Source organism: Apteryx mantelli, chromosome 5, assembly GCF_036417845.1.
Source record: "Apteryx mantelli isolate bAptMan1 chromosome 5, bAptMan1.hap1, whole genome shotgun sequence".
NCBI lineage: Eukaryota > Metazoa > Chordata > Aves > Apterygiformes > Apterygidae > Apteryx > Apteryx mantelli.
The window spans coordinates 18,152,345-18,166,930 of NC_089982.1; the positions used below are offsets into that span (position 1 = coordinate 18,152,345).

General features: G+C 35.9%; 1 protein-coding gene across 1 annotated transcript in view; it reads right to left on the reverse strand.

The window, feature by feature from the left end:
- The window catches only part of CENPE (centromere protein E), a 38,851-nt gene that overhangs the window by 10,841 nt on the left and 13,424 nt on the right, over positions 1-14,586 (reverse strand). Inside the window, exons 18-34 of the mRNA XM_067297575.1 lie at positions 12,683-12,757; positions 12,295-12,417; positions 11,744-11,878; positions 11,076-11,253; positions 10,481-10,635; positions 9,595-9,909; positions 8,421-8,732; positions 8,082-8,240; positions 6,941-7,153; positions 5,954-6,226; positions 5,686-5,844; positions 4,561-4,782; positions 3,263-3,421; positions 2,872-3,093; positions 1,638-1,775; positions 676-876; positions 444-590 (exon numbers count right to left, since the gene is read on the reverse strand). Coding sequence (XP_067153676.1) covers positions 444-590; positions 676-876; positions 1,638-1,775; positions 2,872-3,093; positions 3,263-3,421; positions 4,561-4,782; positions 5,686-5,844; positions 5,954-6,226; positions 6,941-7,153; positions 8,082-8,240; positions 8,421-8,732; positions 9,595-9,909; positions 10,481-10,635; positions 11,076-11,253; positions 11,744-11,878; positions 12,295-12,417; positions 12,683-12,757 — 3,186 coding nt within the window. The remainder of the gene's footprint in view (positions 1-443; positions 591-675; positions 877-1,637; positions 1,776-2,871; positions 3,094-3,262; positions 3,422-4,560; positions 4,783-5,685; positions 5,845-5,953; positions 6,227-6,940; positions 7,154-8,081; positions 8,241-8,420; positions 8,733-9,594; positions 9,910-10,480; positions 10,636-11,075; positions 11,254-11,743; positions 11,879-12,294; positions 12,418-12,682; positions 12,758-14,586) is intronic.

Here is a 14,586-nt window from a genome sequence, read left to right on the forward strand (position 1 = left end):
TCACATCCGTAGTGGGATGTACTCAGGACAGCTAATTAACACTGAGGAATTACAGGACTTCTCTATTTTGAGAAGAGAAGGTGCTACTTAGTGAAGCCAAATTTATTGGGGGTGGAAGGGGGCGGGGGAGGGAGGAAGGGAAAGTATTTTTGTAATTTTGCAAAAAAAAAAATGGTGAGGCACTTTTACATTACCAGTTATTTTCAGCTGGACAATAACGAAATCAAGTGAGATGTCTAAATGCAGAATCGCAATTCAAGTTCTCAGAACGGGATGCACCGTCACTGAACAGTAACACACCAATCTGCCCCATGGCTTGTAGCATCATAGCAAGATGTATGCAAGATGTACTAGCAATTTTACACATTATACACAGAAGCAAGGTTTATGCTCCACATAAGAGGTTTAACATCTACACTTACATAAGCAGAGAAGTAGTTTACCTTAATTTTCAAGGTTTTTTCCTTCAGGCTGTCATCATACCTCTGTTCTGCATTATCAAGTGTGTTCACTTGAACTGACAGGTCATTCAGGTTTTTCCATTTCAGTTGGTCCAGAGCACATTCCAGTTTTGCATTTGTTTCAATGCACTAAAATAAACGCATAAATATTTAGGTACCACTCAAAAAGATAAGAAGTCATTCATAAGTTAGGTATGCAACTTGCAACACCAACCATCTCAGAATTTTTTTGCAATTCTATCTTGAGCTGGTCCCGCTCAGACCTGACATCCTGGAGAAGTTTCTGTAGCTCATCTTTTTCTTGATTAATTGATGAGATCTGTTCTTGAAGTTGGAAAGCATGACTAGTTCTTTCAGCCAATAACTGGTCTTTTTCAGATGATACACTATTTAGTGTCTCAGTTAACTGGTGGATCTACAGTTAAAGAAAAAAAATTCAAGAAGAGTTTTAAAAAAGTTCTAATCACCTGTGAAAAGAAATTAAAAGAAAGGAACAGCATTACACCTGTAGAGCTCTGCTTCAGTCAGTTTTGGTCTTCACTAAAGCAAGAAAAAAGGAACAAAAGAGTAGTCATCCCATGTCCACATCAAAAGCAAAAAAAAATTGAAGGTTCGCATAAGAGATGGACAATGTAATTTTCTTTCCATCTGCTCTAATGAATAGAACAATAATGCATCTGCTAACCTGAAGCAATCCGTAATTATATTGCTTGTTCTGGACACAAATAAAAAGCTTGGCAGGTCAAAAGCAAAGAGGTGAAAACTGCAAGTAAACTGAGTTGGGAATAGCTAAACACAGTATGTTCTGAACAACAGTTTGAAAGTGTCCAAAACATGAAAAATTCCAAACCCATTTAGGTTCATACTGTCTATAGCGTACCTTTTAAAGCACATATAAAGTTACTGTTTATTGAGCTTGCATCCATATGTCCACTCTAATAGACCGGATAACCCAGTTAGTTATCAGGCCAAGACAAATTAGTGATGCTTAGAAATAGTAACACCAGAGAAACTTGTACAAAAGCCTTTGTCCATGTTTCTGCTTGTTATAGCACCTATAAAAATGATGCTCTGAGATTTTAGTAGGACTCATCTTAAGCAAAAGTTTAGCACATTAGTGATAAAACATCAGAAAACAGAAATGCAGATTAGGAAGCCAAAAAATAAATATATTACCTTGTTTGTTAGGCTGTCCTCTAGGATTTCTGACCGCCTCTGAATCTTTAACAATTGTTCTTCCCTGTCTTCAGATTTGCTCTTCTCATTGTTGAAGAGTTCTTGTTGTCGCTTCAATTCCTTTTCAGTTTCAAGGATCTGGAGTAAAACACAGTGCAAAGGAAATAAAATTAAGTTCTGAGCTAGCATGTGAATTTATTTTGCACAAACTAGGCCACTCAATATATGTAGGAGTCAAAATACTTAGCACTAACAAGCTGCTTTAGTTCCAGAAACTGTATTAACATTTTGTCTTTGAGAAGGTTTTGCTTAGTGAAAGCAAAACCTGTCAACTAGAATATTCATAAATCCTTAGTATTTGTCAATGTAAATAATTACACAGTGTTCTACAAACACACTTGGACTTGTTTTCTGCAGTCCCTATTACATGGATGAGTAACAGGGCAGAGAAGTGATTTGAGTGTGGTTTCACAGTAAGTAATTTCTAGATGCTTGTCAATCTGAAACAATTTATCATTTGAATTGTTGTCAGAGTACTTTGAAAAAAATGTCTTTGACAAAGGAATACCAGCCCTATAATAATTTAAATTAAACACTGAGTTTTAGGTGAAGCTGAAGTTTCACAGCAAGAAAACCAACACTCAAGAATAGGTGGATTGGACCATTCAGAAGATGCTGGTAGCAAGAGTAAGATTCTCCTCCTGTCATAGATTTTAAAATCAACTACAGATTGTTGAAACGATTACCAAATGCCTGAATAGGAGCTGCTGTTCAATAGACGCTACCAGACCATTTCAGTAAGCAGTCATTAAACTGAGCTACCTGTTAAGAGATGCCTTGTCCAGAAGGAAAATTAAAAATGCCTAGAGAGCTTGCCTGTTTCAGTTTCAGCCTTGGAGCTCAACTGCAAAACATGCCATTTCATCAAGTTCATAAGAAAATACCTGTTAAGTTTTTTGGTAATTAAACCTGTGTGCTCTCCTGTTCCTCATTTAAAAAACAAAAAACCCCCCAAAAAACCTAAATAAAGCATCCTCGGATAAGATTTATGAAAGACAATTTACGTACAGCTTTATATACAGTTCCACAAGACAATAAATAAAATATATTGATATTCTTCAAACAATTAGTGTTTTACACCCAGAAAGATACTATTAAAAACAGCTTCAAGAATTAAGCACCTTCCTCTACCTCTCATTCACAGCTATTATACTTTTATTACAGATTAAAGCACCTTCTCAACACTCTCATGTAGGTTGACCTCCAGTTCATCCTTCTCTGCCCGAATATCTTCCAGCATTTTCTGGAGCTGGTCTCTCTCCTGTGCTAACACATAACTCTGTTTCTCCAGCTCTTGAAATTTACTACTTTCACTCTCAGTCTTTTCTTTCATTTCATCCAGCAGCTGGTGTCTTTCCTTAGTTACCAAGTTTAGTTCTTGATTCAGCTTGTCCATCTATAGGACAAAAATGAACACAACTATTAGCAAGAATTCCTCTTCATTCAGAAGAAATCAGTTGCTAACTTGTATCACCATGACATCATCTATTTGAACAGTAGAAACAGTGCAAATTATCACGGGCTACCTAAGTTAGTTCTAAGAGTAGTTGTTTTACTGTACTTGCCTTTTCTTTCAGCTCATCTATTTCTTTAGTTAGTTTTTCTTCAGTGTTTTGCAGTTTTTCTTCTCTTTCTGCTAGCATGTTCTTCTGGAGATCAGTTTGCTCTTTCTGATGCTTTAGTTCTTCCTGCAGGTTTTCCATTTCTGTCAGAGTTCGCATGGACTGCGAAACAAGGTGATACATGGATGATTAATCAGTATGACTAAGTTTTGCTTATCAGGAGTTCAGTATTACGTTAAGCAAAGACATTTAAGCTTCTAGGAGAGAATTATCAGGATAATCAGTCTTTTACTTGAAAAAAATTCTCACTTGTCATTTCCCTGTACCAAGTTTAAGAACTCCAAAGGAGATTAGTCTTCAGAGGTTTTAGTCTTTACCTGTTAAAAAAGAAACCCACACAACAGCAAGCAAAACCACGGAGGGGGGGAAATAAAACTAGCCATGCATACTCACACTGAAGGCAAAAATTGCAGGAGGAGAGACATGAGAGGAACAGATAATGTGGATGGCTATATTTGCAAAAAACCCTACAAGATATCCTTACTCTTGTGGCAACTGTCATGAAGTACAAGAATAATTTAAATTAATTGTTTATAAGGGAGGTCCACATCTAAAATGAAAGATTAGCTTGATGATAAAGATTTGATAATCTTGGGTTTGCCAATCCTACTTTTTATATAATTGTTCTATACACACACTCATAAGAGACTAGTGGTTCCATCCAAGATTAACTAATTTTGCATGACAGCTTTTATTTCTTACAAGAATTTGCAGAGCTTCTTTTTAACTCTGGAAACAGCTTGATTTCTGTTAACTGCATATCAGGTCAAGTTTGTCTGAAATACTGGGTCAACATGAGCACACTTTTCACGCAAATATTTGGAATAATGAAGTTGTAACTTTGCCCTGAAAATAAAACATCACGTAGCAGAAATGTGATAGTGTATCTGTCTCCTTTCTGGGTTAGCTTTCTCCTCATCAGCTCATTGTGGATTGAAGTGGCAGGAGACTTGAGCCTCTAGATATCAATAACCTTAAGTTATCTCTACCATTCAGTGCTAAAAGCAAAGTCACTGTAGATGGAAAAACGAACTTGGAGAGTGTTTGTCCAGTAGGTGGCAGACAACTGTCTAAACCCAGAGCAGCAGAGAGAGAACCAAAGATTCCAAGATCCTAAACCAGCTAAGAACAGGGGACAGGAAGATACTGAACAACAGAAGGCTTCATGGCTGAAACATGAGTATTTCAGAATAATATAAATGTTCGTGCTTTAAAAGCAGGTTAAGAGGTTTGATACATACTCTCTCTTTGCTTTCACGAAAGTTGGCCTCTAACTGATCTTTTTCTACTTTAAAGCTCTCTACCATTTGCTGAAGCTCATCTCTCTCTTGATTAAGTAAAGTGATTTTCCCAAGCTGCTGACAAATATGCTCATTCATTGTTTGTTCAATTTGCTCTTTTTCTGCCAGTAGCTTGTCATATTCAGAAGAGACACGAGTCAGGTTTTCAGTTATTTCTGTGAGCTGAAAGAACAAATAAGGATTGGCATTAATCTCATGAATCATCTATAGCATAGGTAGAAGTAATTTCATAATTATGGGGACAATGAAACATAATAAATTAGATTTTTACTGTTTTCTGCAAATTAAGTTTTGATTTGAGAAAGAGTTATTGGATATTTCACAAGCACTATCTATACCTATAGACTGTTATAGTTTCATCATTATATTAACAGAAAACATCTCCATTCATTTACTGTCATAAGCCAAGAAGGATGTGACAAATCTGCTAAAGCTTAATCAAATTCCAATGCTTCTATCTTGTTGATATACCCATTCATTTACGTAAAAACCTACAGCTCATCATAAACCCATAGAAATGGGCAGACAGGCTTCATTCTAACAAGTATTAATGTTCTAAACGTCACAATAGTTTCACACATCTAAATAATAAAAAGTAGTCACAGACAAATTTATAACTTACAATAGTGCAATAAATTAAAGAATGAGCCAAGTTGTCTTTTAGTTGCTAGAATATTTTCAGAGTTACATAGCTGAAAGACAACACACTATTAGAATCATGTAATATTTTAAGAGTTTAAGACTTGGAAAATATGTTGAGGCAGTGATGTCAAATAATATTTCAACTTCCAGCACTAAGGCATATTTAGTTATGAATAAGGCTTATAGCTTGTGATTGTGATTCAAATTGCAGTTTGACCATCTTTCCACTGCCTTTATATTTTTATGGCATTCTTCTGGGAAGCAGTCCAGGAAAAAAAGAAGGGAAAAGCTTTTAATTATTACATTTTTACTGAACCCTTTAAGTTGAAATCTGCCCAGGACATGCATTGCCAGTCTTGATGGAACTTCTGTTTTGCTTGAAAAAAGAAAATAAACAAAAAACAAACAAAAACCACATCCAACCTGCTGCTTCAGTTCATCAGTTGTTTTCCTCAATGCCTCTTGCACTATTAGGAGTTGACTTTCTTTCTCTGAAATACTTCCTTTTAGCTCCACAATAGTCTCTTGATGTTGCTTGAGAGAGTTATGAGCACATCTCAACTCCTCCTGCAGCTCTGAATTCTTTGGACACAAAACAGTTAAAGTACATTAAGTTTACATAACACTTAAATATTAGGAGAGAAGTTTTCTAAAGGATGTTGTCCTAAAGGAATCATGCTATTTTTCTTACCATGCCAATTGTCTCCTGTATGGTTTCCCTGAGCTGCTCTCTCTCATTTTGGAGATTCTCCAGTTGCATTTTGAGATTATCATCTCCTTCTGTTGCAGTGCTCATGTCCTGACAGTCATGCGGTTTTGGAATAAAATCTATTCCTCCCATCTTTTTAGATTCCCTTGGGGATTCACTAGTCTTCATTTCCTCCATTACACGCAACTTCCGTTGCGCCTGGCTCAGCTCTTCTCTCAAGCCGAGTAATTCTTGATCAACAGTTTTTTCTTGAAGCTGGGGAATTTTAGACAAGAATAGTAACCAACACATTTAGGGAGACCTTTTAAATAGATTGACTGTGTAAGACAGACAGATGCCATGTTTTAAAGAGATTTGCATTTTTATTCAGAGTAACAAGATCCACCTGAATCCAATATATAACTAGAGCTTCTTGAACTACAAGACATAAAAACAAAATTCAAAGTGATCCTTTCTCAAACAAGTGACCAGAAATAGAACTCTATGGCCACAGTTTAAGGCTTGGGGGTGAGGCCTTGATATACAGTACATATACATACACACACCCCTAATCAGCATCTTCAGTTATGGGAAGTCTTGGCTGTGGAGTCCCCTAACATATGCTTTCAGTTAAAAAAATAAAATCAGTTATATGCCTTGAAAAGCAGTTCCCCCCACCCCAAATTTTCATTAACTATTGTGTTAAGAGAACTGTCTCTATGCAGATCAACTCAGAACACTGTTACCCTGTATGAAGGTAAAATTCCATCTACAGTAAAAGTGTGCACCATATCCTACTATTAGTTGTCCATATACAACTAACATAATGGTGGAATACCTTTCAGGTGAATAATAGTAATTTAGTTATTTAACTGTCTTTAATCAGGTAGTAGGACCCTTTTTGCCAGTTAGTTTTGCAAATTGTTTTCATTCTTCAAGTGAAAGATTAAGTAAGTATCTTTTCCATTACAGCCTTAGTATAATAATTACCAAAGTGCCCTCCTCGTACTCCTCCTTTCTCATATGCAAGCTGTCCAGTTTATTCTGCAATGAATTGTTTTCTTGTGTAAGGAGAAAGATTTGTTCCTTTAGCACCTGAAGCTGATCACATTCCTCATGGTTTTTAGCATTTTCTGATTTTCCTTCAGCAAGCTGGTCTCTCTCTAATGTGATGTTTTTTATTTCTTCAGTCTTCTGTGATAACTACAAAGACAAAATATGCAAAAATAGCATTTTCATCAATTCAAATCCAAAATTAAAATGCAAAAGTTTCATTTGACTCCTTTTTTTTTTTTTTTTTTTTTTAATATCACCCCCCTCACTCCCAAATTAAGAGACTCCTAAACAGTCTTTGGTTTACCATCCATTTTCCTTTAATCTTTTAGCAGTCTCTTCTGCAATGCTGTCTAGATTTATATCTAGAAAAACATTCCAACTTGTTCTTCTCAAATTAAGAAACATATCTCTGGTTATTTTTATATATCCACTTCAAAACACAAATGCTGAACGTACCACACTGACTTACTGGCTCTGGTAGCTGATATACTTTAAGCAAAAATACCATCTCACATGCTATGGTTTCTCCTTTAAGAGGAGCTCCAGCCACTGAAGCAATTGTGTGACATACAACATTCTCAGCAATCCCTGCCAACTGTTGGACACAGGCACAAAGACACTGAATCAGCTTTCTGCTGTATGATGGGAATTCCGCTGCTATTCACAGCTGTGTGTGCTAGGCTTCTCACCAGGACTGAGAGTTAAAAGTCATTAGCAAACCTCACCTCTTCTTCTATTTGCTGTTCAATACCACCACTCAAATAGTCAGCCATGGAACACACTAGTTAAGCAGAGGTTCATTAGAGCATATGTGACAGCTTACAGCTCTACAGAGAGGGCCAAATCACCAACTGGTAAAGACTTGGGTCAGACAGTACTTCTGCCTTGTCCACTTTCTACCAAATATCTAGAAATTTCCTAAGGACAAGCTGAAGAGATGGCAAGGTGATCAGCTAGGTGTGAAACACGTTAATACTAAATCACTCCTATCTACATGTTTGCTGACTCCTTCAAAGAATTTCAAGGCATTGAAAAACAGGACTGTTTCAACTTTTAAAAAGTTATAACATCTTACCTGTATTTCAAGTTCATTAATAGTTTTCCCTAGTGCCTCTTCAATATTCAGAATCTGAGATTCTTTCTCAGAAATACTTTTCTCTAACTTCTTAATAATGTCCTGAGATTGCTTGAGAGCGCTCTGTGTATTTCTCAGTTCTTCATGTGCCAGAATGTTCTTTAGAGTAAGAAAGAATACAACACAGACACGAAAAAGCACAAGTTTCACCACATTAGTAAATAATCCTTGAATTTAAAAAACCTCCCCTCCCTATATCTTTCAGTATGATTTACAAGTGTTCTTATAATATTTCCCCTTAAAGTGTATGGTCCATTTTGATTAAGGTAGAAACCCTACCATTGAAACAGTCTCCTTTATATCTTCTCTGAGTTGGTCTGTCTCAGCTTGGAGAATCTCCTCTTTTTGCTTCAGGTAATCCCTCTCCTGGGTGAGGCTCTTTATTTCTTCCTGACATCCACTGAGCTGCTGAAGAACTGCCTGAATTTCCAAATTGTTAGCTTCCAATCTAGACTCTGTAATCTTCCCTTGCTCTTTCAATTGCTCCATTTCGTTTAACCTCTGCTGAGTCCAAATAAGATCTTCTCTTACTCCAAGAAGTTGCTTGTGTTCTGCTGTCTTTTCTTCCAATTCTTTCATTTTGCTGGAAAGCTTTAGTTTGAAAAGAGAAAACCCCAAAACACTTTCATTATAATAGTGGAAGACACATAATTACATACTGTTCTTGCAGAATGTTGTATTTGCTTAGAGAGAGTGAAAGGATGTTAGCTTTCAACAACACAACAGAAATTTTATCTCCCTCCTCCCCCCGCCTTTAAGTCTCCATTTATATTCTTGCCTACATCAATTAAGCATTTATTTGTGGAATCTTTTAGTGGTTTTTCTTTAGCAGCAAAAGCCTTACTAAAACATCCAACAGTGCACATGAAACAGCAGTTCAGTTTAGGAATCTATCAAATCTATAGCTGAAATATGATAGCCTTGTCACTGCCAAAAGGCTTGTCAAGTTTATGCATTTTAGTTCTCTTTTCTTCAAGTCCTTTTTTTACCCTCTCCTTTTTAATTGCCAGTTTATGCAGTGATTCTCCTTAGTTTGAAAGATCATCTGTTCTATCTTGTTTCTTTTAAAGCCCAGAGGAAAAAATTCTCAACAGTTAGACGCTAGTTCTCCCATGAGAAAGCTTTGTCTCTATGACTTCAGTGAGAGCAGAACAGCAGCGTATTTATTTGCGTACTAAAGAGAAGTTAAGAATTAAAGAATTAAGACTGGGTATAGAAAAGAACACATAACCTAGAGTAACGTATAAATTGGTTTGTCTTTGAAGACAGACTGTTAAACTGCACAATCCTGTGACTTTATACTTCTGGCACAGGTTAAGTAATAGCCACCAATAGAGGAATTCTGGTGACCAAGCTATTTATATCTTTAAGCTCATGTCTCCAAATGATCTTTCACTATGAATAAATTGACCTGTGTCTTATACATATGAAGGAGAAAGATGACGGAACTCACCTCTAATTTCACATCATCCAAAGCTGTTTTAGACTTCCGTGCTTCCTTACATAGAATTTCTATTTGGAGCTTCATTTGTTCATTGTCTTCTGATGCAGCTACATGTTTTTGCTCTAGTTCTTCATGGAGCTGTTTAAGTGCTACATATTCCTGATCAGATTTAACATACTTGAGTTGTGCACCTGCTAGATCTTCTTTTGATTTTTCAATTTCTTCAGTCATATGTTTGAATTTAACTTCCTTATCAGCTACTTCAGAAAGCAGCTTTTCTCTTTCCAATTTTAATAAGCATAGCTCCTCTGATTTTTCAAGAATCTGCCAATAGAAGAGCAATATTAACAGCATTTTCTAAGTCTATTACAATTAATCATAGCTGTATGATAATGTGTTCATGTGCAGACATAGGAGACAAAGTACAGGGAAATAACAAGTCCGTCAGAAGAGTACATTGCTCAATACATTGTAGACCCTCCAACACCACAAACACCAGAACAACCCTTCAAAAAAAGGGTAGGAGACAAACCCCAAAGGATCCAAAACCTTCAAATCTCTTAGATGTTCAGAACTCTTTAGATATCTCTTTTTCATATGTTTGAGCCAAGACTGAACTGACACCACTAGATAAAACTCTTAACCTGATTAAATATTTAGACACATCTATAAAATCTGTATCATAATCAAAGCATTAAATTGTTAACATCTAACTTGTTAACAATAAGGTTTAGTTATTTATTGGGGGAAAAAAGCAGCCACTGAAAGACTGGAACTTCTTTTGCTAAGCATTTACAATCAATTTTCTATAAAGACTACTTGCCCTGGATAATTAAGGTTCACGCATCAGAAAGCGCACAGGAAAATACCACAATAAGTTTTTTTTTTTGTTTACCTCTTTTTGCTGCAACTCAACTGTATTTGGCAAAGATTGCAATTCTGACAACTCATTTACTTGTTTTTGTAGACGTGTGTTCTCTTCCAGTACTTTTTCTAGTTCTGTTTTTAAGTCACCTGCATTTTTTTCCAGCTCCACAAGAGAGAACAAATCTAGAGAATCAGCAAGTTTAGATTAATAAGAAACTGTGAGAGAGAAGGAAAGCAGATTTTAAATTAAGTAGATTATGTATATTAATACGACATTCAGAGTGTATTATAAGTCCAGAATAGTATATTTTATAGTGGCCAACAATTAAAAGCTGAAACTGCCAGTTTGAATTTGGTCATCACTTGTTTGGTTGAAATCCAGCTGATTTTAGTTTCTCTCTGACAACTTTACCATCTTGGTATGAAATAAGAAATATTACATAAATCGCAGTTTTCCAAGTACTTTAAGAAAGTGTTACAGAAGTTATATGCCAGCAGTACCAGAGATTCCAAGATTTTACTTTTAAAAGTCCTCCAAGTATTTGAGGAAACAAGAGTTGAAGTCTTCCCTCTCCCCCCACCCCAACAGAAAAGAAGCAGCATCAGCTCAAAGTGAACAGTACCTTTTGGAACTTTACCCTCCATCAGTGAAGTCAGCCTTGTGTTTTCTTGAAAGACAGACTGCAATTCTTTCTGCAAGTCAGCTTGCATTTTTCTGTAACTGGCTTTTCCTGCTTCTATTTGGCTTTGATAGAGTTGAACATCCCTTTGCATTTGCTTATAAGTATCTAGGAGTTCATTCTTCAGGAAAACAAAACATGAAATTCACATATTTCCATGAAATTCACATATTATTCACATATTATAACAAAATGTACCTTTCAGGTTAGGACTATAACTGGTTTTCCTGTTTTATCTTTATTCCTTCACATCTGAGTAAATAAACTCCATCCCACTATCTTTCCTGTTCTTTTGTTCCCTGATAAAACCAGACTTAGAACCTTCTGTCCTAAAAACCCCAAAGACTGTTCATTTATTTTTTCTCTGCTGGTAGACATAAAACCAATCACCCACTCCTTTGGGACAAGCCTCTATTTTGTGTTCATTTTTCTCCTAAAGACCTTTTTTCAACGAGTCCCATAATAAAAAATATTACTCAGAGCTTAAGTCACTAGCTTGCCCCAACTCCTGTCAAATTTTGTCTTTACTGATTGCCTCCTTCACTAGTCTGGGAGCAAGCAGTCACTTAGTGCTTTTACAGCTGTAAAAGCACTATTTAATAAGTATTTACCATCTTCTCTTTCAGCTCCAGATTTTCAGTTCTGAGAAAGGCAGATTCTTTCTTTGCATCTAAGGCTATAGCTTCGCTATCAAGGAGGGATTTATTCAGCTGTTGAATTTCCTCAGTTAGTTTATCAGAATCTCTCTGAAAGAGACGAACAAGTATTAACTCCTCCCAGAAAAAAAAATATAGCCAAAATAAAGCAAATATGTTCATTATAAAAAGGCTAAATGTAAAAAACACTCAAGAAAACTTGTATGTTTACTCCATCCAAAAGGAACAGTATCAGGAAACTTTGAGAACTGGGATACAAAAGAACAGTGTTTCCCATAGCTTTACCTTGACAAAGTACTGCTGTATAGATTAAAATTTTGCAGGACAGAAGTGATAAAAAAAGTAGTTTGTGTAAAAGCTTTGCACAATAGTTTTCCTCATATCTGCCGGGGAGGGGTTAAATTTTGATTGTATAGCAAGGCTAAGTTTAAAGTAGTCCCCCCCCCCCACCTCCCACTACCCAAACCTCAAAACAACCACCTCTTAACCTCAGAGAAGTTGTTTACCGCTGAAAAAGATGCATCCTTTTTTTCCACTCCTGCTTTCTGCAATTCTTCCACACGATTCTGTAACATCTTTATTTTGTTCTCTTTCTCTTTCAGCTGTTCCAATTTAGATTTTATTTCTGCCTAAAAGTTTAAAAAAAAAAAGTAGAAAGATTCATGTGTCCACTTTGGTTTTACAGTTAAGAATCTAACAAAAACATGCTTTATACATGATCAGCATTGCTCAGTTCAGACACACTATCCTCTTCAGGGCTGGTAAGACTAACCAGAGCCAAATGAAATCTAGATTTTCCATAGCAGATGGAATACTCCAAGACAGACATACCAAGCATTACATTTCATATAAGTATCCAATCTTATTGCATGTAAGTCCACAAGACAAGCTCACCTCAAGTTCCTCATTGTACACTTCAGCATTTGAAACTATATTCTTTAAGTTGGTAATTTCATGCATTAGTTGTATCTGTGGAGCAATTGAAGCAAAATTGCAGAAGATGTTAGAAAGCACCCACACCAACAATTTTAGTTGCCATCACCATGAAAATAGGCAAGATCTACCTATATATTAGTTGGCAGACTATACATACGTATAAATTTAAACAGCTACAAAGCAAGCTGCTACACATTCTTTGGAATGGAGAGATGAGATACAAACCTCTGTTTCAGCTTCCCAGTAATTAGAAAAGATTCAAGTACACTTTAACTGGCAACAGCTCAAGAGGCAGGATCAATGTGGTCGAAGTAATTCAGGCAGAAATCAAAGATATGAAATGTAAAACTCTAGTCACGTTAAGCAGCTCTTTCAATGACTGTGCTGACATTTTTGATATAATCTAGTTGCTAACAAGAGTGAGAATGTGTCGAGGTGAAGTATGCAAGCTGTGAACACATTCAGTGGCACCCTCTGAAAGGATGCACAAGTGGAACACTACATAGAAAAGCACTTCTAAAATAGAAGAACCCTTTTCTTTTGGTCTTTGTCGTAAAAGCTTTACAATAAATACTCTTCTGTGAATATGTGTGGTTACACATATGTATGTATCTGTATGATAACAGCTATAGGTGAGGAGGAAAAAAAAAAACACTGTAATTTTAAGACTACTGTCCGAAGTCATTTAATCTCATGAGTCAGGTTAACAGAGCTTACCCTTATATATATTTGTAGTGGTTGAAGATGATGGATTTCAACCAATTTAGTGAAGTATGTAACCTGCTAGTTATGCTGTGATTAATCTGCTACATGGGTATCAACAGAATGCTTGTTTTATCAAACATCTTCAGATATATATCTGAAAGCATGAAGAGCTCAAAAGACAATTCTTGTAATAGAAACTACTTTAGAACATTTCTATACCTGTCATTAGGTACACAGAAGTTATTCAGGGACAACTGTAAGGATTTGTTAATTATTGGCTTCAAAATACGTTTGTTAACTGAATAGGAAACTAAAACAAGTAGTCTAACATAAGAAGGAACCTCTACGTAGACTCTCTAATACATAATCTATTATGATTTAGCCTGTATCTTTTTTGTGCAAGATGCATAAATCTTTGTACAGAACATGGAATAAAGAAGAGGTGACCTTGTTAAATTGTATCCCGAAACAACAAAGTGAAAGGCTTTGGCTTTACAATCTTAGTTTCATGGTGGGAAGATATTAAACAGCCTAGAACATACAAATAGTTTGTAGCCAATACAACAACAATGGTGTAGCAGCACCATTTCTTTCTATAAAATGGTATTAGGAGAGAAATGGAATAAAATCCATCAGAGTCTCAACACCTAAAGTTATATTTTTGCCTGGATTTATTTCACAGTCTGGCCCTCAGGCAGCTAAAACCCAGTACAAGTCACGCATATTTATAAACTTAAGTTACCTTTTCCTACTTCTTGTCACCAAACACCATGTTTCAATGTTCCACAGACATTACTGGTTGTATTGTTTCACTCAGTAGTAAAGTATTTAAAAGCAGTAATGTTAAATAATGTTAAAAGTTAATGCTCACACAGCTCTGGCTTTTAGTAATTCACTGAAGCATCTTGTACAAAACACCTTGGTTTACTATCCAAGAAGCATATGAAATATGTTTTTAGTAAGTTCACTCTAACTTCAAAACAATTCCAGATTACATTTATGTATCAAAACTGAGTCACTTGCAGAAATCTATTTAGAGAGAAACCCTGATCGTATATAAATACACACACATGCACACTTTGCACATACATGTATAAACACATATACACGTGCATGTTTATAATGTTTAAGCAGACTTCATTATGGGACTCTCCAAA